The sequence below is a fragment of the Amblyomma mixtum genome, chromosome 9 (genome assembly GCF_055824585.1).
Source record: "Amblyomma mixtum isolate Tamu chromosome 9, ASM5582458v1, whole genome shotgun sequence".
Lineage (NCBI taxonomy): Eukaryota > Metazoa > Arthropoda > Arachnida > Ixodida > Ixodidae > Amblyomma > Amblyomma mixtum.
Window position 1 is genome coordinate 25,391,427 of NC_143020.1, and position 25,002 is coordinate 25,416,428.

At 50.6% G+C, this 25,002-nt stretch overlaps 1 protein-coding gene across 1 annotated transcript; it reads right to left on the minus strand.

Annotated features, from left to right (window-relative positions):
* Positions 1–904: 904 nt before the first annotated feature.
* On the minus strand, positions 905–24,181 carry LOC149328541 (uncharacterized). Its single transcript, XM_089560787.1, has 2 exons — positions 24,047–24,181; positions 905–4,096 (listed from the first exon to the last, which is right to left on the minus strand). Exon 2 carries the CDS (start codon positions 4,065–4,067, stop codon positions 1,569–1,571), a length of 2,499 nt encoding a protein of 832 aa, XP_089416913.1. The 5' UTR covers positions 4,068–4,096; positions 24,047–24,181; the 3' UTR covers positions 905–1,568.
* Positions 24,182–25,002: the final 821 nt, after the last annotated feature.

A 25,002-nucleotide genomic window follows, 5' to 3' on the forward strand; every position in this document is an offset into this window, starting at 1 on the left:
TGCGATAAGCATACCTAAACGTATAGCTGTTTGGCATGCTGGACGGCCCTGGGGATTGAAAGTGCCTGCTTGAAAGATGGATGAATCGTGTCTTGCGACCTCTCTTGACGCACCCAAAGCCAACGGTTAGAAAACGTCAAAAGGACCGAGCAGCGTTCTGAATAGAGCTGAAACATATTATTAAGGCCTTTAATGCCTCATCGTTGTAAGCAGGAGTTGTCGACAGAAATGTCACGCTTTTCAAATGGTCGATATGGTCGTGACGTCACAGTGCGCGAATTTCAAACGGGGCCAATTGTACTTTGGCTAGTAACCATGCCACCAATTAAAGGGATCGTAGAGTGATGCTCCAAGCAAGTGTGATTGAGTTTAGTTAATTAACCAATTAGCCTAATTAGCCCTTTTAGTCAGACCAGATAAATAAATAAAAGCCGGCAGGAAATTGGTCGAGTTCGGGAGTCGAACCAGGGTCTCCGGAGTGCGAGAGGAGCACGCTAACCACTCTGCCATGCCAGCTCGATGATGTGGAATGAACAAAGAGGCGTCTAGTGAATACGGTGTCCTCGATTACTCCAACCTTTCTCCCTGCCCTCACGGCGAGGTTCAGGTGTCCACCGAGACATGCGAGACAGATACATATCCTTACCTGAAAAATCGAGTTACCGACGTGCAAGGAGTAGAGCCCGAACGAGCGATGGCGTTTTGTGGACTCCCTGGCAGCGTTGCAAGACCCTGTCGCGTTCCACTCTTAGAGGCGAAGCTTAACATCTTAACCACACATCAGTGACACAAGCAGCAACACCGCACTTTCGGTCAACAAAGTGCCCTCCTGAATTTTTCAGAACAGCTACTTACTATTAAGCGCGTGTGGAGAGAGCAACTAAAGAAAAGAACACCGAGTGCGTGAGGTATACACAGGCACCACTTTATTGGCATCATAAAATGGCCATTATCACAGCAGGCATGTTGCCGGTTTGCTTATAGTATATTGCCCCGCAAAAAAGTGGCAGCAAAAATTTGTACAACATAGAAAAACGGTAAAGCGCATTAATCATTGAAAGCTGTTACAGTTTTGGTTTAGTCATTTCTTACTGCCTTTGGACGTTGATTCTAAATCGTCAGCCGTAAGAGGAAGCTTCGGCGTGTCAATGCGAATCAGGGAAATCTGACCTGGCCAACCGCCGTGTACCACACTGTCTCAATCTTCCTTTCTGTGCTTAAATCTCCCCTAACACGGAGAGGAGAATTTCCTACTCATCAATTTATACCTACCAACTACTGCAGGTGACTGACCAATGAATTTAATTTAAATTACGAGAATAAATTTAATCACTTAAACACGTTACGTACATTCAGATCGCTCAGTAATTAAGGCCTTACGGCTGACGCTGTGATACAATGGCAGAATGCATGACTATGTGGCTAAAATAACTAAAACAGCTTTCGCTCTTAAGAAATAAAAATGGAAGCACATGGCAGAACGAAGTGATTATGATATTTTCGACAATGCATAGGCATCGCACACATTTTTACGGGAACACGGGAACAACATTCAGTGCGCCATCATTCTACTCCGGTGAAACGAGCACGTCGCTCAAGCGCAAGAAATGCCTTATGCGACGTAGACAGGGTTCGGGCAGGTCACCCAGTTGCGTCTTCCCGTCATCTCTGGCGCTGCATTCTATGCCGTCACGCACTACGCCTGCGAGGCGCATGAACTCCGCGAAGTCCTGCAGTCCGAGCACACACCGAGCAATCAGTTGCTGTGCTTGAGCTTCGTCGACGAACGCCGTCGCCTGAAGCTCGTCTACCAAGGTTGGAGAGGCGGAGATCTTCTCGAAGGCCTCCGCAGTGTACTTCACACGGGTGCCGGTGACGAAGCGAACAGCGCGCTTTACCAAGGCTCGGTTCCTGTATAGGATGTCATGGATGGCCAGGCGCTCGCTCAAACACTCATCACTGTTATAAAAGCCGCTCATGTGCAGCAGAGTGTAGTTATCCGCAAGCTCCGGCTTTGAGAGCTCTGTGATGAACACGGTGAAAGCTCTGAGACTGGGAGCGTGTAATGTGAAACTACGCAGGGCTCGACTTCGGAGCAGTAGGCTCGCCAGCGGTGCCATGTCACAGGAATTCTGCCTCGAGAAGATGACGGTCATGTTTCTGATGCTCGTATTTCGGCACACGGCTTCGCATATAGCGGGTCCGCACACATTCCAGCACTGGTTATAGCGCTGCAATTCCAGACACAGCGCCAGGTGTGTGATGCTAGTCGCGCTCTGGATCAGCTGAACTATGGGTGTTAAGGCTGGATCTGTCGCACCGTTAAAGCTCAAAATCGAGTACACGCGTAGCGTGACGTGCGTGACGTTACTAGACACGGTAGCTCTCTCCACAGCGGTCTGGAGCCGGGCGAGGGGCACTGCGTACGAGGGCCAGCCTCTATCTGGGTGGAGCACCAAGCAGTGGCCATTGATGACGACTCTGTCTTGCAGGCCACATTCAGAGAGCGTCTTGCAGATTTCCCATCTATGGCGACCGAGGTTTTCAAGGATGATCTTCTTCAGCGACTTGTTCACGGTCACCGCTCGACAAAATTGCTGGCACTCAAAGAGTCTAAAGCCACACATTGAGAATGTCAGCTCCGTGATGGAGGTGTCATTCTCGAGCACAGCAGAGACCCAGGGCATTACGTAGTCACCGTCAGCGTAGTACAGAATGCGGCATTTTCGGCATGGATGGCTATGAAATCCTTCAAATACTTCGTCGGCATCGTCGGTGTAGCTGCACGTGAAGCTGAAGTGCCTAAGCGTCTTGTTGGTGCGCAGAAGCTGCTTTACTGCCGTGGCGTACTCCAACCTGAGTGTGCTCACCTCTAGCTTAAGTCTAACCAGCCCCTTGTGAGTAGCTAGGGCATCGCAGATAGTCATGACGTCTATGTTTGGACCATACTTAGCCTCTTTTATAAACAGCGATCTTAGGGACGAACTCTCCTGCAGGAACGCTCCAAGAACGATATGCGGGTTGCCTGGTCCGTAGGGTATACCGCCACCGTTAAGAATCCTTGACGAGAGTGACAGGTCTCGGATGCTCCTATTTTGGAAGAGCCTTGATAGGAAGGTTTTGGAGGCCTCAGGGTGCACACGGACCTCCAAAGCTGTAAGCGTCTTCAAGGTAGTTGTTTGAGCGAGGAGTGGCGCAAGATCGGCAATCAAATGGTCGTGAAACTCCACGGACAGGTTGAGCGATGTCAGTCGTGTCAGGGAAATCATAGTCGCTGCAAGGGCGCCGGAGACAACTACTCTCGGCGACCTCAAGTCCAACGAAAGCCTCTTCAGCTGCAGCGCGTCGCGAATTGCGAGGCACACAATATCTTCATGGCCGGCGATGATTTCGTCGTTTATGGTGACTCCCGCAACGCAGTGGTGCTTAGTCAGCAGATAGTACAGAAGTGTCGCGGCCCGGTGCTTCTCTTCCGTGATGTTGGGGTTTCTGGTGCATGTGCCGTCACTCGTCGGAACGAGGATGAGCTGGGAGGCAGCGTCCTCTTGTAGTTCCAGCCTGGCGGCCCAGAAGAAACGGTTCCAAGCTTTAATATTTGCTACGATGTGGCACAGGTGGCCTTCCCGGCTCGTGCATGGTCGATGATGGTCGACTCTTAGACTGCCGTACCGGCTGGAGACTTCGTCCATCTCTTCCAGTGGCAGCGACGGGGCTTTCGGCGCCTCAACGTCTTTGGGCACCTCCACGTTTTCGGGCGCTTCCTCGTTTACGCTCTCCTCGACGCCTGCGGGTTCCTCGACGCCTGCGGGTTCCCCGACGCGTGCGGGTTTCTCGACGCCTGTGGGCTTCTCGGTGCCTGGGGATGCCTCGACTTCGGCAGGCACCTCCACATCGGTGGGCACCTGCTCATCTTCGGGCACTACATTGTTTTCGGGAACATCAGCCTCCTCGGGTACTGGCACCTCTACAGGAACCTCTTCGGTCTCCGGAACCGTTTTGGGGGCCACAACCTCCGCATGGTCAGTTTTGACGGCAGCGCTTTCATCTGGGCGCTTCCGCTTTGACATGGTGGCAGCCTCGTCTGGCTGGAGCCGGCCTGCAAGAAAAGCATCGCGGAATGAATAAAAGGCCGCTGGTGCAGCTCAAATGACGAAACACATTACCTGTTGATCTCGCCCAGGTTCGTGACTTGAGGAATGTACATCATCTTGAATTTAAATGATTCACCATGCATGTTTTACAGCGATGCGTCCGCACTGCCGTTATCTCGTTATTTCCTCTGATTAGTCAACCGGGCGTGACCAACAACGGCCTAGTTAAAGTGTAAGGTTGTTTGGAAAACACGTTGGCACCATAATCCTGAGCATGAGACGAGCTAAGAGTTTTCTTAAAATCGCCTTCTGCTCCTACCCTGTGTTGTAAGAACTATCCCTGCAGTACAAGCATAGAATTGATGATATCACGTGCAAACCATTAATTCATCCAGGGAAGGGAGCAAAATACAGCTTGGTTTAGTTTGGTTTAGTTTATGGGGTTTAACGTCCCAAAGCGACTGAGGCTATGAGAGACGCCGTAGTGAAGGGCTCCGGAAATTTCGACCACCTGGGGTTCTTTAACGTGCACTGACATCGCACAGTACACGGGCCTCTAGAATTTCTCCTCCAAAGAAATTCCAGCCGCCGCGGCCGGGATCGAACCCGCGTCTTTTGGGACAGCAGCCGAGCACCATAGCCACTGAGCCACCGCGGCGGCAAAATACAGCTTGAGAGGATGATTAAGTATCCTTAAAAAGCTGCCACAAGGTTGCGTTCTTACGTAAACAAAGGAAGAGAAAACAGGAGAAATCATAAATGAAGCCAAAAACAGTCCAGTGTCACGGCGTCGTGCGGAATGTATAATCATCATCATGAGCCTACGTCCACTGTAGTACAAACTCATCGCCAATGCATGTCCAATTAACCCAGTCATGTGCCAACCACGGACAGCTTATCCCCGCAAACTTCTTTATCGCATCCACCCATCTATCTAACTTTCTGCCGCCCCGTGCTACGCCAGCACTCTCTTGGTATCCAGTCCGTTACCGTAATCCCGCCTTCGCATTACATGGACTGGCCACGTCCATTTCTTGATTTCGACTAGAATGTCATTAACCCGCGATTGTTCTGTGACCCACCCTGCCCCCTTCCCGTCTCTTATCGTTACGCATTCATTTTCATCTCCACAGTTGGCTCTGTTGTCCTCAATTTAAGTTTAACCCTTTTCGTTAACTTTCACGTCTCTGCTCCATGGGTTAGCACCGGTAAGATGCAGCCGTTATATAGTTTTCTCTCATGGTGAGATCACGACCTGAAAGAACCTGCCATATCATTCTTATTCTGCCGCCGCGGTGGCTCAGTGGTTATGGTGCTCGGCTGCTGACCCGAAAGACTCGGGTTCGATTCCGGCCACCGTGATCCCGGCCGCGGTGGTTGAATTTCTTTGGAGGAGAAATTCTAGAGGCCCGTGTACTGTGCGATGTCAGTGCCCGTTAAAGAACCCCAGTTGGCCCAAATTTCCGGAGCCCTTCACTACGGCGTCTCTCATAGCCTTAGTCGCTTTGGGACGTTGAACCGCATAAACCAAACCAAACCACCATTCTTAGTCTTTTAGTTATTTATCTCTCGTGATCCAGATGGACGGTCACTACCTGCCCTAAGTAAGCGTACTCCCTTGCCAGTTCCAGAGCCTCAATACTAACTGTAAATGGTCGTTTTCTTGCGAGACAGTTGACTGGTACTTTGGTTTTCGGCGTACTAACTTTTAGACGCATCGTTGCGCTCTGCCTGTCTAAGTCATTGATCATACTTTACAATTCATCCTCTGGATGACTTAGCAAGGAAATGTCATCAGCGAATCGAAATTACTAAAGTATTCAAAAACTCTTATCCCAACTGTTCTCAATCCAAGCCTCTGAAAACCTCTTTTAAATAGGCGGTTAACTTTATGGGAAATCCATAAGCGTTTGGCGAAGTTAAGCGTACACTTACCACAAGATTAAGGATTTGGTTGCATATAATAAACTATTAAAGAGTTATTTGAGACAAACAAAAACAATAGCGCTAAATGGAGGCAAACACAAGACAGACCGACGCAGGACATGCGCTGACTTCATCAGACATCACCCACTGCCAAGACAGCAAATATATAGAAAAATGAAGGCATGCGCAAAAACGAAGACCACAATGCATGAACAAAACTGTTCAAGATATGACATCTCGGTCTTGAAAAGTATCGTTAACACAATTTGTTTCCTTCTTTTTAAGTGGAACGCTTCCTAAACCTCCCGTGCATTCGTATCTCTACTCCTGCCGAGAACCTGCCGTATCTCTGCTCCTGCCAAGCAAACGGCCCATTTTGGAGCAATTTGTAGGCTATTTCGGAGCACTTTTGGAGCAGACTGGCGACACTTTCGTTAGCAACTCGTCCAAAAACTGCATAAATATTGATCATCAATCCTACAGGCCAGAATTCTTTAAAAGGACTGCAATTAATTGTTCTAAAGATATTTGCTAGAGTTAATAAAAAAATAGACATGTGGCAGCTGCTACAAACAGTCGTTACAGTAAACTAGCTGTTGTCAATTCCAGTTCAGAAAAAAAAAAAAGAAAACAACATAATGGCGACAGTTCGTCATAACCTTCAAAAGAGTGCAGCAGAATCTCGAATATACAATGTCGGGACCAGGAAAAAAAAGAATCAATACCCGCCAACCGGTGGATTTTAAAATTTGGAAAATTGCCGGAGGCAAACCAACAAGAAGGTACTCACATAATCAGCGCCCTCGCGTAAATGCCCACGAAGAATTTAACACCCAAGCGTATATGAAAAAAAAAAACAAATGCACCAGCGTGCACGCTGGTGCACCTAAGGCAGGCTGCGGAAAATCGGCGCGGACGCGTTGCTGTGTACGCCTGTGAAAGGTGCGAGTAGGAGGGGCCGCCGGCCGCGCCGCTGTGAAGATGTAACCCCGTAACTGGCCAGGCCAAGCCCAAGCAGCGTCAACTGCGTGCGAGGTACGAGAACGACGTGTCGTAAGCCCGGTGTCCATTCCTTGGCCGCTCCACGTGTAAGAAGTTCGCAGTTCGTTTGTTAAATTAGATCCCGTAAATGAAACTATACTCGCGCGCCGTTTACAAGTCCCACTCGCGCTGGCGGTCGCTTTCCACCATGGAGGAAAGAAAACTAGGAGAGAGTGCGCTCAGCCTCTGCAAGCCATCCTCCTCTGACGCCGCTGCCGAGGGCCCTTTTGCGCACTGACTCTTGGGAAATGGGCCCTCCAGAGTTACCAGACTGCCAACCAGCGGTGCTTTTTAGTGAACGTCCGGGCTCCGATGTGGCGCAGAAGCGCAGCGCCTGTGTTGCAGCTTTGGCGGAATGCGTACCGAGAGCGAGGTTGTCTGAAGGCTCCGCGTCTCAACACTTCTGTTGATTACACTCTTGAGTTTTTGGTTGTACTGTAGAAAACTGCACGTAAACTTTTCATCAAAGGGTGCGGCCGCGACCTCGTCACTGTTCAACTGTGGTTCATTAGGAGAATGGAGAGGAATTTCTTTCGTCGTTATACACTCATACGGAGCGTTTATTTCAGCGCATGCTATAAGCGGAGAACTCGAGCGTACGTGAAGAAAACGAGCCTCTAAAAAAGGGCGCAGTGGCTTCCAGAGCGCTCACGGCGGACGGACGTGTTTAACGAGCGCTGCGCAAGATTCTACTTCTCGGGCAGGCGGACTTCGGCCCGCCCATGGGCCCGCCGTTCTCTGCCATTCTCGAGACACAAGTCGCGCCGAATGCGCTCGCGCACATACGCGGTTACGACGCGAAAAGCAGCGGTGAACGTATTTCTCTCGCTCGCTGTCGAGAGAGAGTGCCGGCGGCTTTCTGCCCTTGCGCGGGGTCTCCCGGCCACTGCGCACAGTCACTTACAAAAAGAAGTAAACTGTTACATAGCCGCGCGCACGTAGCGTCCTGTCTCGGACTAATCGCGCGCGCGGCACACTGCACTAGCGGCCGGGGTGGGGCGCCCGGCCGCGTATACCGTCCGAGGTAGCACCCGCGGAGCGTTCGTGTCACGCGTGCACTACCTGGCGAAGAGCAAGCGGAAAGTCAAGCCCGCCTGCTCGATGAACGCACAGAGGCTCACCGTTGTTCTGTCACGGGTGCGCGCACTGCCACGCGGTCACAGGAGCGCTTCGAGACTGTCCGGGATGATTCTCAGCGCCCTGTAGGCCGCGAGCATCTCGCGACGCGGCTCTGCAAAAGCGTCAAGCGAAGGAGCTTGTACTCCAATGTCTCCATTGCGCCGCACTCAGCGCACGTGTCGCTTGGAGATGGTGGCCTCTGCGACGAGCGAGCAGTTTGTGCTCACCACGGAGCCGTCAGTGAACACAAGCAGATGGTCGCACAGTTGCTCGTAGAGCGAGAGAGCGAAACCGAAACCGAAATCCGGCTAAGAGCTACCGCTGCCTTGTCACGTGAGGGCCTATTTCCCATGATGCTTTCCATTATATTTTTTATGACTAGGCTTCAAGATTGTGACGTCATGCTCCCTCCTAGTTTTTTTTTTCCTCCATGCTTTCCACCGTTGCCGGTTAGGTCTGGCGCTAGTCAACCGGACCTATCGCGAGGACGCCGTTTCAGCGCCGTTTATCTCCAGAGTTTTTTTCTTCCTCCAAGAGCGAACAAAACTGTCGACGCCAATGCGGTTTTTCGTAGCGAGCGCCCAGTGTTGCCCAGCCAACAATAACACTCGGCTAAATTTGGCTCTGTATACTTGCAATGGGCATAAATTGCCTTTTAGGCGCATCTTGGCGCAGGAGGTCAAATTGGCGTAGCATGGCGCAATTGGCGCAGCACTTCCACCCCTGCGTGGCGGTGTGACGTTAATAGATCGGAAGCGGGCTGAGTGGGTGAGGGAACAAACGGAGGTTACCGACATCTTAGTAGTAATCAAGAGGAAGAAATGGGCTTGTGCAGGGCATGTAATGCGAAGGCAAGAGAGAAGGCAAGATTACCAGAGCAATTAATTGAAATTATTTCATTAACTCGTCATCGCCTATCACACACCAAGCAATCATCAATCACTATAACCACAAATTACCGTGATATATTTTTTTTTTCACACAGCGCACGATTATTTCCGACACGCGTTGCCGACTACGCCGACGGCTTTTCGACCGAACGAGCTGAACACGCCATCGCGTAATATATATCCGCAGATCTCCCCCGAGCAGGATTGCTTTTTTTTTTTTGCTATTAACGCTTTTGCTACCGTCAAAAACGTCTCAGGTGCTCCATGCCAGCTATGAAAAAACTTTACAAGAACGATCCCGCTAGGCATCGAAAGAATGGACCATTACCTTCAGAGTTTCAGTAACAGAAGCTTACAATGTTCCAATAATCAAGAGTTTTGTTCAAGAATGCTGGATGTATGACCAGGGTGCTTCGAGGGCGGCTCCAGGTCTCTTCGATTTGGCTGCACTAGTTCCGCGACGGTGCCGCAGCTTCAGTGCACCTTTGGCACTGACGCAAAAGCTGCACTCCAGGACGAATGGCAGGCCTGCTCGTCTTCCACCCTTGGCGTCTCTACCAATTTACAGCCAACTGCGCTCTGGCGACATCGACGGGCGCCAGAACCCCGAACCACGCGAGTCACGCAACAAATCGCAGTGGAGAGTTGCCTTGAACTAGGCCTATGAATGCGTCCTTTCACACACACACACACACACACACACACACACACACACACACACACACACACACACACACACACACACACACACACACACACACACACACACACACACACACACACACACACACACACACACACACACACACACACACACACACACACACACACACACACACACACACACACACACACACACCTAACCAAATAACCTAACCTTGAGAGTGTTCATCAGCGCCACCCACGTTCTTAAGCGGCGGACGTAGCACGTCCTGAATTACCGATGATGTGACGTAGCACGTCATCGAACGGCGAGGGTGGAAGCTGTGTGAGAACGCTCTTATGCCTCCTATGGCGTCAAGGCTGCCAGAACCGAGGCCCTCGCTAAGCAGTTAAGCAAACCAGGGAAGGGGAATGAGGGGCTCGTATATATACGAGGTCTGTTAGAAAAGTGTCCGACCTTTGGCCGAAGAAAAAAAACTGGCATAAATGGAGCGTTAGAAACCTAATCACCTTCAAAGTAGTCTGTTTGGGACTCCATATACGTCTCCCAGCGGTGCTGCCATTGTTGGAAGTATTCCGAAAAGGCCCCTTTCTGAATGGAGTTTAGCTCAGCTGTCGTTGCAGCCATAATGTTCTTGCTTGTCTGAAATCGCGTTCCTTTCAATGGCCTTTTGATTTTGGGAACCAGCCAGAAATCGCAGGGGCCATAGCAGGACAGTAAGGAGTCTGTTGAACTACAGGAGTCTGGTTTTTCGCCAAAAAATTTGAATCGAGTGCGAGGAATGTGCAGGAGCATTGTCGCGATGGGTGCGCCAATTTCCTGTTGACCTCAGCTCCGGGTCCTTGCGCCGCACAGCATCACGTAGGCAACGGAGGACATCCCTGTAGTACTCTTTGGTCATTCTTTGACCCTGTGGAGTACGTACTCGGGATCTGCCACACAGAGGGTGTCAAAGAAAGCAGTCAGCATCACTTTCAAATTGCTGCGCACTTGGCGGGCCCTCTTAAGTCTTGGTGACGTGGAATGCTTCCACTGTGACGAATGGGATCTGGTTTCCGGGTCGTACCTGTACACCCAAGACTCGTCACCAGTGATTATGATGTTGATGAAGTCGGGGCCACTGTTTGCGGAATCCAGCACGTCCTGTGAGACTTCAACACGAAACTGCTTTTGCACCACCGTGAGCAGCTTCGGCACGAATTTCGCTGCAACTCTCTTCATGGCCAAATCTTCGGTGATAATGGAATGTGCGCAGAAATTGCTCATGTCCACCTCTTCCTCAATTTTTCGGATAGTCACGCGACGGTCCCGCATCACCACAGCGTTCACTTTGGCAATGACCTGGTCATTTTGGCATGTTGATGGCCGATTGGAGCGTGGCTCGTTCTCCACCGATGTGCGGCCATTTTTAAATCAATTATACCACTGCTTAATCTGTGTGCTGCTCATAGCATCGTCACCGAAAGCCGTCTGAATATTTCGAATGGTTTCCACTTGGCTGTCGCCCAGTTTATGGCAAAATTTGATGCAGTAGCGCTGCTCCTTTCACTCCGCCATTTTCCTTGCAATAAAAACCGACGAGAGCACTGCGCACTGCCTCGCTCAAATGCTGCGTCCCAGCGACTGACGCTATCGGCAGGCGGGAAAAAGTTCGTGCATGCGCATGAAGGCTCAAGGTCACCTGATGCAAGCGCGCTTGTTTCATATCCATCAGGTGTTCGAAAAAAAAATAAAGTCGGATACTTTTCTGACAGACCTCGTATATATATATATATACATACACACACAGACACACACACACACACACACACACACACACACACACACACACACACACACACACACACACACACACACACACTGCTGTGCGAACACTCATAAACTGTCACACTATTCTGCGCGCCCTCACGCGCTGGGGCAAATTACATGTGTTCAACTCTCAATAGGCCTGCAGTCCCATTTGTCTTACTGCGCTTCGTTTCTAGTGTTGGATTGGTTGTTAACCTTGCACCTCCCTTTGCTCTTTTTTGTGTGTACCGAGTGCTTGTGTAAGCATGAATTTGAAATGTGTGATTCTCGCGAATGTCCTATTTCGTATCCTGTTGTGCTGTCACTACTCCTCCCTGAGTTGGATTTTGCAGTCTTGTGCAACAGTGTTTCTTCTGAGGTACTGTTTGTTTATTTCTACTTACGCCATCCCTAATAGTTTCTCTTGAAATGTTACCTGCTCGAAGCGCAGGGGTCAAGCACTTCACGCTTGTCAACGATATGCCCTAACAGGTGGTAACAGGCGACTCTTCGAGCGTCACCCCTGTTTTTTCTAAGAAAACAATGAGGTGGCTGGGAATGGTATTTCCTCCGTCCCTTCCCCCCCCCCCCCCCCCCCTTTATTTTCCTGTCTTTCCCTCCTACCAAACACCTGCATCCGCGTTAGGGGATCCCCCCTTTTCAAGTTGTCACCGATTTTCTTTTTTCACTTTCCCCTCTTTTTCAGCCTTTGCCCCCTCCCCATTGTTTGCACTTGTGCTTCACGCTATTCCTGTGCGTCGCGCGTGCTCAAAAAGCTGCGTGTTGCCAATGCTGTATATAGTACACTCGAAAAAGGCTGGCCCTCCAGCCGAAATGTATTGAACTAAATCCTGTTATGATTCTTCAACTTCTGGTGACTTTATCTGATATTGATTAATCAGCTGCAAAGATTACGACTATGCGCTTAAATGATGCCCACGGTGCTCTACTTGAGCGCTTCAGTTTACAATAGACCTCTCCAGGCCTACGTCATCAGAGCACGTGTTTCTGGTCCAATGGGCAAACCATGCACTGTACCCAGGAGGTTCTAAAGGAAGAAAGGCTGCGGGGCGTCTCGAATCGGGGAACAAAGGCGGAGGGGGAGCACTGGACAGCGGTTCAGAATCGAAAGTGGACGTTTGCCCATCAGGCCACACCTTTTTGACGTCACGCTGTTTACACCACGGAGAGGTCTATTATGACACCGCGAACAGTCACTCACCTCCTCACTTCAACAAAGTATCCTCATCATTTTACTGTCATATCTTCGCTTTTGCCGACCTACACATCGGCGCCGCCATATTTCTGCACTACATCTGCTCTTCCAATTCGGAGAGTGCAAGCCAGACGAGAACTCGTGTTGCACTAGGCTTTGCGGAACGAAGACGAAACTGCAGCGAGCGCGTGTTGCACTGGCACAAGGCATGCGAAAGTGCTGCCCGCCTTGCAGTGGTGCAGCCAGATTGAAGAAACCTGTCATTGAGAGAAGAACAGCAGCAGCCATTTTACTGTCTGTGGAGCAGTGCGAAAGGCCGCCGGAGCGTATAAAAGACTATCGGCTCCAGCCGGCACCGCTGAAGCTACACGCTTAACAAAACGGCGAAAAGCGTGGCCAAACACGAACGCTATCCGTTTGTCCAGTGCGCAAATATCATTTGCCCGTGAGACACCCTGGATGCTACAAGAAAGTCTCCTACCCCCAACCTCTGAGAGCTTCCGTACCTCAGTAACGAAGCCTTCACTGCAATGGGGCCCCCTCAAGTCAGTCTGAAAGCTTTCTTACTGAGGAGCCCTAATTAAGGTCGTTGTCCTTGGTGCATCCTCAGAGTCCAGGCAGCTAGTAGCTGCCTTCATGCATCCTTTAGTCGATCCTGGCCCAAGAGGAACGCTTCCCCTCACTACTGCCACAAGTGACTCCGCACACTCGCGCGGGAAGCGAGACGCGACGCAAGGACGCGAGCCCGGCGTGAGCGCAGCTGAGCAGTTGAGAAAAAATGGCAGCGTGGACTGACCGCTACGCGGGCGATCACACGCAATTTTTAAGGCGGAAGCCTTTAATGTCTCATCGTTGTAAGCAGCAGTTGTCGACAGAAAATGTCACGCTTTTCAGTTGGTGGAAACGGTCGTGACGTCACAGTGCGCGAATTTCAAACGGGGCCAATTGTACCTTGGCTAGTAACCATGCAACCAATTGAAGGGATCGTATAGTGATGCTCCAAGTAAGTGGGACTGAGCTTAGTTAATTGCTTACTTAACCAATTAGTCTAATTAACCTTTCTAGTCAGACCAGATAAACAAATAAAAACGAGTAGGAAATTGGACGAGCTCGGGAATCGAACCCCGGTCTTCGGAGTGCGAGACGAGCATGCTATCCACTCCGCCATGCGAGCTCGATGGTTTGGAGTGAACAAAGGCGCGTCTAGTGAATACGGTGTCTTCACTCACTCTCATCCTCCTCCATTCCCTTCCGGCGAGGTTTAGGCGTCCACCGACAAATGAGAGGCAGATACATTTTCTTTCCTCAAAAACCAATTTACCGACGAGCGAGGCGTAGAACCGAATGGGCGATGGCGTTTTATGGACTCCTTGGCAGCGTTGCAAGACGCTGTCGCGTTCCACTCTTAGGGGCGAAGCTTAACATCTTAACCACACATCAGTGACCACACTTTAGGTCAAAAAAGTGCCCCCCTGAATTTTGTGAGACAGTTACTGCGTAGTTGGTGCTCGGCCGGTATATTTTAACTGACTCTAAAACTGCGATTCTAAATTTTGCTCGAGGCCGAGTTCATGTCCCTGCTTTTGGCATACTGGACTCGCCCGATGCACCCCCGCCCCGCCAAGTGGAGCTGATATGGGTGCCTGCGCACTCCGGGAATCCCGGAAACGTGGCCGCCAACCTTTTAGCCCGAGGTTCTTTAAACCGGGCTCAGGTGGCCTCGGATCGGGGATTCACGAAGGATCGCATGCACTCATTCAGTGAGCTGACCCAGGCATACAGAGCCTCTCGCCAGCTCTACCCCCCGCCCCACCCCTCCCTAGATAACAGACACGCAACACTCTGGCGCAGATTACAAACACATACTCTCCCCTCGCCCCTTACCCTAACCCACTATCATCCCTCCTTCCCCACTCCTGCTTGCGCCCTATGCCCAGAACCCTTCGCTTCTTCCCTCCACATCCTTTCCCTCTGCCCGGCGGACCCTCCCCCGCGGGACCTAGAGAACCTCAAGACCTGGGAGGACTGGGAGACCCTGCTGCATTCGAAGGACCCAGGCGTGCAGACCATCGCCACCGGCCGTGCTGCCAGTGTTATGGACCTCAGGAACATAAACACTTCAGTGCAGTGGGGTCGTACGGGGACCCTGGGGCGTGCCCCGAATTCCTTTGTAAATAAAGTTTTCTCTCTCTCTCTCTCTTACTGCGTAATTTCCTTTCCTCAAATACAATTTTCATTTTCTTCATTACGGCTCCTCTTTATCTATCTTCTTTCACTCCCACTTCCTCCCTTCCTCTACGGTGCGGTTCAGGTGTCCACCGAGATGACAGAGAATTACTGCGCCATTTCCTTTCCTCAAAAAGCGTTGCGTTCAAAGGGCAAGGCATCGCGCCGAACGGGTGGTGGCGTTCCGTTCCGTGGACTCCCTGGCAGCGCTACAACGCGCTGTCGCATCACGTTCCACTCCTAAAGGCGAAGCTTAAGCATCATTAATTAGCAGTTAATTAGTATTCAGGCATTAATCAGTAATTAACCATTAATTAGTGATTTGTCATCACTTAGTAATTAGCACTCAATTATATGTGACGCCACCAGTGCCACAGAAACAGCGAAGGTGGTGCGGAAAACGCTTCCGCCTCTACCCACTTTAGACAGTCAAAGTGCCCCCTGAATTTTTTAAGGCGAAAGCCTTTAATGACTCATACTGTCGTTAGTAGACGCGTCGGCAGCCGTATCTATAGACGTGTCGGCAGATTTGTCCGCCTTTCGGCGTCACTGCTTAAAAAGAAACTGCGCCGAGGGTGGGAATCGAACCAGGGCCTTTGGCATTCGAAGAGGCGACGCTACCACGCCACGAAGGCTCAAGGTTCCAATATGAATAAAGGCGCATCTAGTGAATTCATAGGTTTCATAAATAAACTAAAAGGAATAAAGTCATGAAAAGGAAAATAAAAATAAGAAAATAAGCAAAAATAAAACCATATAAAATAGGATATGAAAATAAAAATTAACAATAAAAGCAAGAAAAGGAGCAAAAATTTAAAAAAAAATATGAAAAATAAAAAGTAAATAAAAACAAACAGTGCGCCAGGAAATGCTTTCGCCTTGCAGCACTTTAGAGAGTCAAAGCGCCCCCTGAATTTTTTAACCGTACTTGTGAAAAAGCACGTTTTTTGTTTTTTTTTTTTACCTGCATCCTCGAACAGCTAGGTTGCTTCGCGACACGGCGACTCCTATGAAAGTGTGCGCAGAGTAAGAATTTGCGTACCGCACCGGTGCGGCTCGGTCACACTTGGGCATTCGGCGGCGAGGGCGAGCGAAATCCGCCGAAATGTTGCCTCGTTCACACCTCCCGGTCCCCACGTCGCCGCTCTTGGCGACCGTATGTATGCTAACATACGCTAAAAGCAGGTATTTTGTGGGAGGTTACGCTATTTCTTACATTCCCAGTTTTAGTTCCGCGAATGCAAACAGCGACGCAATCGCATGACGATCATGTACGTTACGTTTGAATGAATGAATGAACTTTATTTCCGTCATCATGGGGCCTCACGGTCGGGGCGCCGCAATTAGGAGGGGGCGCCTCCCAGCCGGCTCTCAGCACCGAAGACCGCGGAGAGACTCTTGTGGTAAGCTGTCTCCGCCTGGCGGATGAGGAGTCTCTGCTGATCCGGGTCGTGGCTTCGGATCAGCGCTTCCCAGGTGGCAAGGTCTGGGATGATTTGTGATTTAGCCCCAGGAGAATTCTGACACTCCCAAATTAAGTGATTTTGCGAAGTGATTCTGTGGCAGCTACTGCAGAGCTCGGGCTCCCCACTGTCTTCATCGTGTAGTATAAAGTAGGGAAAGAATCTGTTGACCTGAAGCCTCCTCTAGGCCCTGCACTCCTTTGGAGTGAGTGACCTATCCGGAAGTGAGAGTGTTCTCCTATCCAGTCTTGGTGTTTCAGTTGTTTCTTTATACGTTATGAGAGGGTCTTTATTCCCACTCCGGGGCACTTCCAGAGCAACTCGGATGTGTAATTCTCGAGCGAGGCTGTCAGCAGCCTCATTTCCCGGAATGCCCTCATGAGCAGGAACTCATATGAGGGGAGACCTCTCTGCTTGAGGGGTATCTTATTAGTAATTTAGTGGCTTGACTGGAGACCACCCCCTTACAAAAATTATGAACAGCTGCCTTACTGTGAGACAAGATGATCTTAGCTTTGGTACTGATGCGCGCAGGGGCAATAGCAGCCTCCTTTGCCACTAATGCACTCCTAGTATTAATCGATGCTGCAACCACTTTCTCCCCATTCCCATCAACGACGGCAATGACGGAGGCGCCATCGGACCCACAGGCTGCGTCGCAGAAGGCTATGTTACCCGGCGGGTCCCGGGCAAGATTGTTCATCATTGTTCGAGCTCTATGTCTCCTTTCTTTATCGTGCTCCGGGTGCATGTTCTTAGGTATGCTGGCCATTTTGAGATGCTTCCGTATGTCTAAGGGGATTAGCTCTGCAGTATACGGGGGTTTCCTCTTGCTCTCCCCTAGGTCATTGATGATCTGCCTGCCTGCTATTGAGGAGCTAGGCCCCCAAATTAGCGCTTCTCTTACTGCCCTGGTGATCTCCGCACAGGTATTGTGGACTCCCATGCTCAGGAGTTTCTCTGTTGAGGAGTTCGGTGGGATGTCGAGAGCTTTGTAGTATGCATTTCGTATTAACTTGTCTATTTTCTTCTCCTCTTGCTCACTAAGCTTCAGAAATGGAGTCGCGTATGCAATCCTACTCACTATGAATGCTTGTACTAATCTCAGGAGACAGTGCTCTCGCAGGCCTTTGTTTGTGAGGGAGATCCGCCTAATGATACCTATGACCTGGGTGACATAGGTACTGAGCTTCTTGATAGTGGTTGTGTTACGCCCGTTCGTCTGGAGAAAGTATCCAAGGACTCTTATAGTGTCAACCCTAGGTACTAACCTACCACCAACGACAACCTCTATCGGGCCGTACAGACGAGGGAAGCGAGTCTCTTTCTTCATCTGGTCTTTGGTATTAAGCGAGAAGATCTCAGATTTTTTAGGGGAGCAGGAAAGCCCTCTCCAGAGCATAGTTTTCAACTACCTCTGCCGCTGCCTGCAGTCGCTATGAGATGTCATCGTTCGTCCCCCTGCTGTCCAAATGATTATTTCATCAGCATAAATTTATTTATTTTATTTATTTATAAATAAAATAAATAAATATATGCTGATGATATAATCATTTGGACAGCAGGGGGACGAACGATGACATCTCATAGCCCGTCTCATAGCTTTAGCCCGTCAATCTTATTTAGTCTGAGGGATAGTCCTCTCGTGGCAAAATTGAAAAGCATTGGAGAGAGGACTGAACCTTGAGGGGTCCCCTTATTGATGAGCCAAGTCTGCTTTGAGGAAAGCCCTACAAAGCTTATAGTAGTCTTTCGATTGCATAGGTAGATAGGATAACTTTATCCGGCTCTAGCACAAGGTTTTTTTATGTGGTCAGATGAGTCCATCCGCAACGGTCCGTTGCCCCTATTCCAGGGCTCCGCTGGATGCTGCCGTCAGCTGAGCTCGCTGTATCAAACCGATCTGGTCATCGCGGCAGTCGCTGGAGAGCAGACCCTCCCATTGCTCCACACTTGGGTTTTGTATAACTGGGACGATGTCGACTTTTTGACATGCCCATGTGATGTGATACAGTGTAGGTTTTTCATGGCACCACGGACAATTGTGTGCGTAAAGTGTGGGGTGAATTTTACTTAGTGTGTTTAGATTTGGATATGACCCCGTTTGAAGTTGTCTCCATGTGACAGCCTCTTCTTTGTTTAAAGATTTGTGCGGTGGTGGGTACCGCATCCTGCTGCCTTTGTAGTTGTTGAGTATGGCCGAATATTCCTGAGGTACTGGCAGGGATTCCTCAAGGTCGTTGACGTTGGATGCTCGGTAGTTAATATATCCTCGAGCTATCCTGTCTGCCTCTTGGTTTCCTGCCACCCCCGTGTGCCCCGGTACCCAGATGATCTTATGTTTGATCGGCTTGTGTGGTTTTGCATGTGCTTGTTGCGTCTTGCAGTCTACAGAGCGGAGTATGCGGAGCGCTCTGTGACCGACTCTGCCGCAAAGATAGTTGCGGCAGGCTGCTTGTGAATCAGTAAGAATTGTCAGTGACCGCCCAGTCCGATAGCCCTCCGCGGCCGCTAGAGCGACGGCCGCTTCTTCAGCATCAGCTATCGTGCAGTCTTGCAGGGAGGCGCTGGTAATCTCGTGTAATTCCGAGTTGACTACAGTTGCCACTGCGTTGTTGGTGCCTTGTCCCCTAGTCATGGCATATGTGGCAGCGTCGACATACACTGTTGTATCCTGGGATGCGTGTGTTTTCTGTAAGCGGTCGGCCCTTGCCTCTCTTCGGTCTTTGTGGAGGTTCGGGTTCATGTTTCTTGGTATTGGTGCCACCCTGAGCGTACTGCGGTACTCATCGGGGATCGTTTTAGTTCTCAATATTTCTCGAATTTGTTCGGTGTAGCCCAGTTTCTTTAAAAGAACTCTGCCTGTGGGGGTCTGCTGTAGTCTGCGCATTTGGGCAACATGCTGCGCTTCCCGTAATTCCTCGAACGTGTTGTGCAGTCCCAAGGCTAACAGCTTTTCAGTTGAGGTGTTATGGGGTAGTCGAAGCGCGGTTTTATACGCTTTGCGTAAAATCGCGTCCGCCTGTTGTATTTCACTTTTGATATGATTGTAGTACGGGAGACTGTATGTCGCCCGGCTGACCACTAGGCTCCTGACCAGCTTGAGTGTGTCTTCTTCTCGCATGCCATGACGTCTGTGTGAGATGCGCGTAATCATGCGGGCCACTTGGAGTGTAGATGCCTTTAATAGCGCAAGGGTGTGAGTACAGCGTTGATTTGACTGTATCCACATCCCTAGTACCCGTATGAGTGTCTTCTCTGGTATTGGTTCTCCTTCGAGCTAAACTTGTAGTCGAAGTTCTTTACTGGTAGGGACTGTTCGATTCCGTTTTCCTCTCCAAACCCGTAAGAGCTCAGATTTTTCGGTCGAGCATGCTAGCCCTCTTGCTTTTACATAGTTTTCAACGCAGGTGGCCGCTTCTTGTAGCCTATCCTCTTTCTCGCCGAGTGAGCCAGTGTTAGTCCATATTGTGATGTCGTCGGCATAAATGGCATGGTGGATGTCGTCAATTTCTTTTAGTTGCTTCGCCAGTCCCATCATGGCCACGTTGAATAGCGTGGGTGAAATGACCGACCCTTGAGGTGTTCCCTTGTTAGGCGTTCGAAACTTCTCGGACCGAAGTTCTCCTATACCGATGGTTGCAGTTCTGTTGGATAGAAATGCTTTGACGAAGCTGTGAATCCTGCGCCCGCAGTTCAGGTTGTCCAGGCCCGTAAGATTGCTTCGTGGCTCACATTGTCAAAAGCCCCTTTGTTGTCTAGGGCCATTATCACGTTTTCTCCGTCCCGAGGAACGTTCCGAAGTACACCTTCATATAATTGGAGGAGTACGTCTTGAGCTGATAATTTTGCGCTAAAGCCGAACATGCTGTGAGGGATCAGTTCGTTGTCTTCCATGTAGTTTTGAAGTCTCTGCGTTACCACTCGCTCGTATAGTTTTCCCAGGCATGACGTAAGCGAGATCGGCCTGAGGTTTTCTATCTGCAGTTTCTTGCCTGGATTGGGTATCATCACCACTTCAGCATGTTTCCACTCCTCGGGGACAGTTTCAGCTTCCCAATGTTTGTTGAGGAAGTCTGTCAGCGACCAGCGCATCGCTGAGGTTGCGGATGAGTGCGTTGTTTATTTTATCCGCTCCCGCGGCCGTATTTCTGGTGGTGTTTCGCATGGCCGCGTAGACCTCTTCTCGTGTGATGGGTCTGTCCAGATTAGCGTTATCGTCTCCCCGGTACTCCCCTGTATAGGTCGGCGGGTTCGTGCTGCCAAAGCATTTGGCGCGCAATCTGTCGAGGAGTTCCGAGTCAGTGCCCTCGAACTGGTGAATGAACCGGTATATGGATTTATTGTTTTCAGCTTTTGTCTTAGTCGGATCCAGGAGCGCTCTAAGGATACGCCAAGCACGTGTCGTGCTTAGCGTCCCCCTAAGAGAATCGCTGAATGGTTGCCAATTTTGTTTTGCCAGCTGTGTGGCGTATTCCTCTGCTTTCGCTGTAATTTCGGCGATTTTAAGCTTGAGTTTCCTGTTATGTTTTTGTTTTTTCCATCTCCTGGTGAGACTGCGCCTAGCATCCCAAAGCTTGAGCAGTCGACCGTCCACCTCGGGTGTTTCCGCTGTTCGGTTTATGGTTTTGGTGTACTTGTCTTGCGTATCCCTTAGCATGCTTCCCCGTTCCTCTAACGACTGTATGCCATTCTCGGTAAGGTTGCTGTCGCATGCTTCGCGGAACGCATTCCAATCCGTTATTTTTGTCGCGCCCAACTGGCGTCTCAGCCTGTCTGAGGTTACTTGCGTCTTGAGTATGTAGTGGTCGCTGCCTAAATTTTCCAATAGGTTCTCCCATTGTGTTTGTCCGAGTCCTTTTACGAATGTGAGGTCGGGGCAGGTGTCGATGCTGACGCTATTTCCAATTCTGGTAGGGGTTGCTGGGTTCGTGAGTAGGTTGCAGTTGAAGTTATCTGCAACCTCGGCTAGCGTTTTGCCTTTAATGGTGGCCTTTTGGTACCCCCAGCTCTTGTCCATGGCGTTGAAATCCGCCAAGATGATTAGCGTGTTGTTTTTCGCTAGTCTGTGGACACCGTGAAAAAGTTCAAAAATTTTGCTTTAGTTTGCTTCGGGGGGCTGTACACGTTGACGATGAATACACTTCCCCCTTTCCTTTTCTTTTTCGGTACGATCTCTACAATCACATGTTCAATGTCAGTGTCGGGTATGCTGTCGTGATTGATGGCTATGACTGCCTTGCTCACTAAGATGGCTGTCTTTCCCGTCATGTGGCTGTCGTAGCATGTGTATCCCGTGAGAGTGGGTGTCGCGCCCGTTTCTTGAAGTGCGATAACGTCAGGTGGTGTTAGCTGCGTCTGAATGAATTGTTTGATGAGGCCTTGTTTCTTGCGATAGCCTCCGCAGTTCCATTGCCATATGTCTAAGATGTCTTGTTTGCTGTGGTTCGTGTTAGCCATGATTTAGGTTCTTGAGCTTGTGCAATTGCCCGTTCCCTGGGATGTAGATGGATTGGCGAGAGCTGCTAACGCAGGACGGTTGTAGGCCTTTTCCTTAATGTTCTCTGTGTGTTTTTGTTTGCGGAAGGCACTCCGTAGCTCTGCTAGTTTTCCTTGTACCTGATGCATCGTCTGTTGCATCATTTGTTGCATCATTTGTTGCATCATCTGTTGTATTTCCGCTTTGAAGCTTGAGCGTTCCTCATCGCTCATCTGCAGCGAGGAGTTCGTTTGTGTAGCGTTCGACAGCGGGTGGCAGTTGGAATTTAGGTCTTGAACTATCTTTGTGAGTTCCGCAATTTGGCGTTCCAACTCATTCTGTTTAACGCGAGCAAGTTCTAGTTCGCGCTTAAGTGCTGCTTTCTCTGCGTCTCCATGTTCAAGGTCACGGTTGTTTGCGTTGTTTGTATTGGTGTTGAGTTTGTTACCAGTCCCACCCGAATGTGGAGCAAACCCGGGAGCATCGGCTCTCCAGCTCACCTTGTTGCTGCTTTTCTGGGCGGACCCGGTGTCTTCGTTCTTCCGGTACTGGTTCCCGGCATTCGTCCCCGCAGGGGGTGGCAGGGGGGGAAACGAATGGGACCGCGAGCGATGCCGTGATGAGCGGGGTCCCGAGCGGCTCCGTGATGTCTCTCCCTCCGAGCTGAACCACCGCGACCGTCTGCTGCGGTCACCGCGGCTGCGGCGTCTGCTGTCGCGTCCGCCGCTGTTGCTGGCGTTTTCACCTGTAGCGTTGCTGAGGGCGGTAGGGTGGGCCTCACCACAAATCACGCACTTTGGAGTGCAGGAATGTCCAGTCGGAGGGTTTTGCGTTCCGCACTGGCTACACGCGCGCACATTAGGTGTGGGGCACACGTCGGAGCGGTGGCCTTGCTGGAAACACACATAACACACTCTCGTGGGGCGGTACGGGTAGCATGCCGTCTCGCCCCCGTAGTAGATAACATATTTTGGGACAATGGGACCGTCAAAGGTGATGACGGCCGTCTTGGTTTTTCCTAACATCCGGGCGCTGAGTATGGTGACTCCTTGGGTGCGCACTCGTAAATGGGCCTTGAGTTCTTCCGGTGTCGTCCCGGGATCAATTCCATGTATCACGCCACGTTGGACATCGTCCGGCGCGGCCACGTAGGTGTTCATCTCAAATGCGCGTCGCGCAAAGGTGAGGCTGCTAATGCGTCTCACGAGTTGGGCAGCTGATTCATGTAAGAATCTTTTGACATAGTTAAATACGTTACGTATTCTCTTTTTTACACCGGGTGATCGTGTTTCCCGCCCAGCTCTGCCTAGTGGCGCCATCTGGTTGTGAGGACGAGAACCATAGCTGTCAACATACCTGCGGTCTTCTTAAGCCTAAACGCGCCAGAATCATCCATCTAAATAAAAAAAAATATACGTCTTCTTGAAGGCAAGATGGGACGAAGGGAAAGACTGATGCCCCATTTATAGCCAGCGAACGCAAAGAAAAAGGCAGTAACAACGAAGTATTGAGACCGAATCGAAGGAGGCAGAACGCAAGGCGCCCGCGAGCTGTGTGATGTCAGTGCACGAAAAAGATCACCAGGTGGTCGAAATTATTCCGGATACTTACACCACGGCACCTCTTTCTTTCACTCCCATCTTCTTACCTTCCCTTACGCCGCGGTTCGGGTGTCTACCGAGATATGTGAGACAGATACTTCGTCATTTCCTTTCCTCACAAACCAATTATTATCGAGGGGTTCAGCTTCGAAGGGCGCGCCATGTTTGCTCCGCAGAAATGCAGTTACCTACTCTGCGTCCTATCGATAGATGGAAATCGGCGGAATTTTTCCGGCGGCAGGAATCGGTGTTCCTCCTGTATATTAGCAACCAAATACATATTTGTGCGACAAAATTTTTTTTATTAAATAAGGGCCATCGCGCAAAGCTTGTGAAGGAACCCTCAAACTCAGACGCGCGGCACGCGTTCCTTGGTTGAGAAGCGAGGAGAGCTCTCAGAGTAAGCTGGCTTCCTCCATCGAAAATTCGCGGAAACGAGGCCTCGCGTAAGGTGACTTCGAAGGAAAGGAAGCTTTCAGATTTTTGGCCTTGACCACCCAGTGCAACAAAGAACACCTTGGTATGAACTTGTTTTCGCTCACCCTAAGGGTCCGACAGGCCAGAAGAAATATGACGCGCTGTGTCGAAGTTTTCTAGAGTCCACGTGCGAGCGATGCTGCGATGGCGTTAGCGTCTCTACGGGCGGCACAGCGACGAGCCGACCGACAGCACACAAGTACAGACAACAACTGGGCGTGGAAGAGCGTGTGCAGAGAGCCCTCTGAAGTGCGAACCAAGAGGAAGGGGAGGGTGAAAATTCTAGACTGCGAGGAGGAAGCCCCACGTGCAACGCCATCCGGGTATCAGCCTGGCTCTGACAAGAGCGCATGACCGCCGAGGGAGCGAGCTTGTCCTTTCTCTGAGGACCGCCAGGTGGCCACCAGAGCGAGCGAACGTGTGTCGAGCCGGCTCCGGAATTTTCTACTCTTCTGTGCGGTTTTTCAAGGACCCATGACCGGAAAGCTGCTGCAATCGGTTCGTATATAAAATTGTTCCACATCGTTTTCATCCACGTCTCGGGACTTTCGAGCCCGACTTTTGCGTGAAATTTTCCAGTATTGCTCCGAAGGCGGGGCGGACGCCTCGCTTGGCCTCGCGCCAGGCATAGCTCGACCACGGAACGCCTTGGCCTAGCCCAGGCCTAACCACTCGATTCGTGCACCGCCATAGACTCTCTCGACGTCGAGCGCGCCTGCAGCAGCATGGCTTACCAAGTTGAAGGGGAAGAAATCACGCCCCAAGAGTTTGCTACCGATCTGAGATGGACCCGGGCATTTACGGCCCGCAAGCTAGCGCACCCAGTTTCGTTCTCGTCCAAGCAAGCCGTCTCTGCCACGGCCTCGCTACCCAAGTCTTCGCCACCGGCCGGCCTCGGCACACCGGCCCAGCCCCAAAAAGGCAAGTCGTCTTCGCCCACTCTACTTAAACTCAAGCGCCAGGCTCCGCTACCGAAATTGCCTACCCTAGACCTGAAAGTTATATTCCGACCCTGCGGAGG

What these genes read in the sequence shown, in the direction of transcription:
- LOC149328541 (XM_089560787.1), bottom strand. Translation starts at nt 4,067, where the DNA reads ATGTCAAAGCGGAAGCGCCCAGATGAAAGCGCTGCCGTCAAAACTGAC.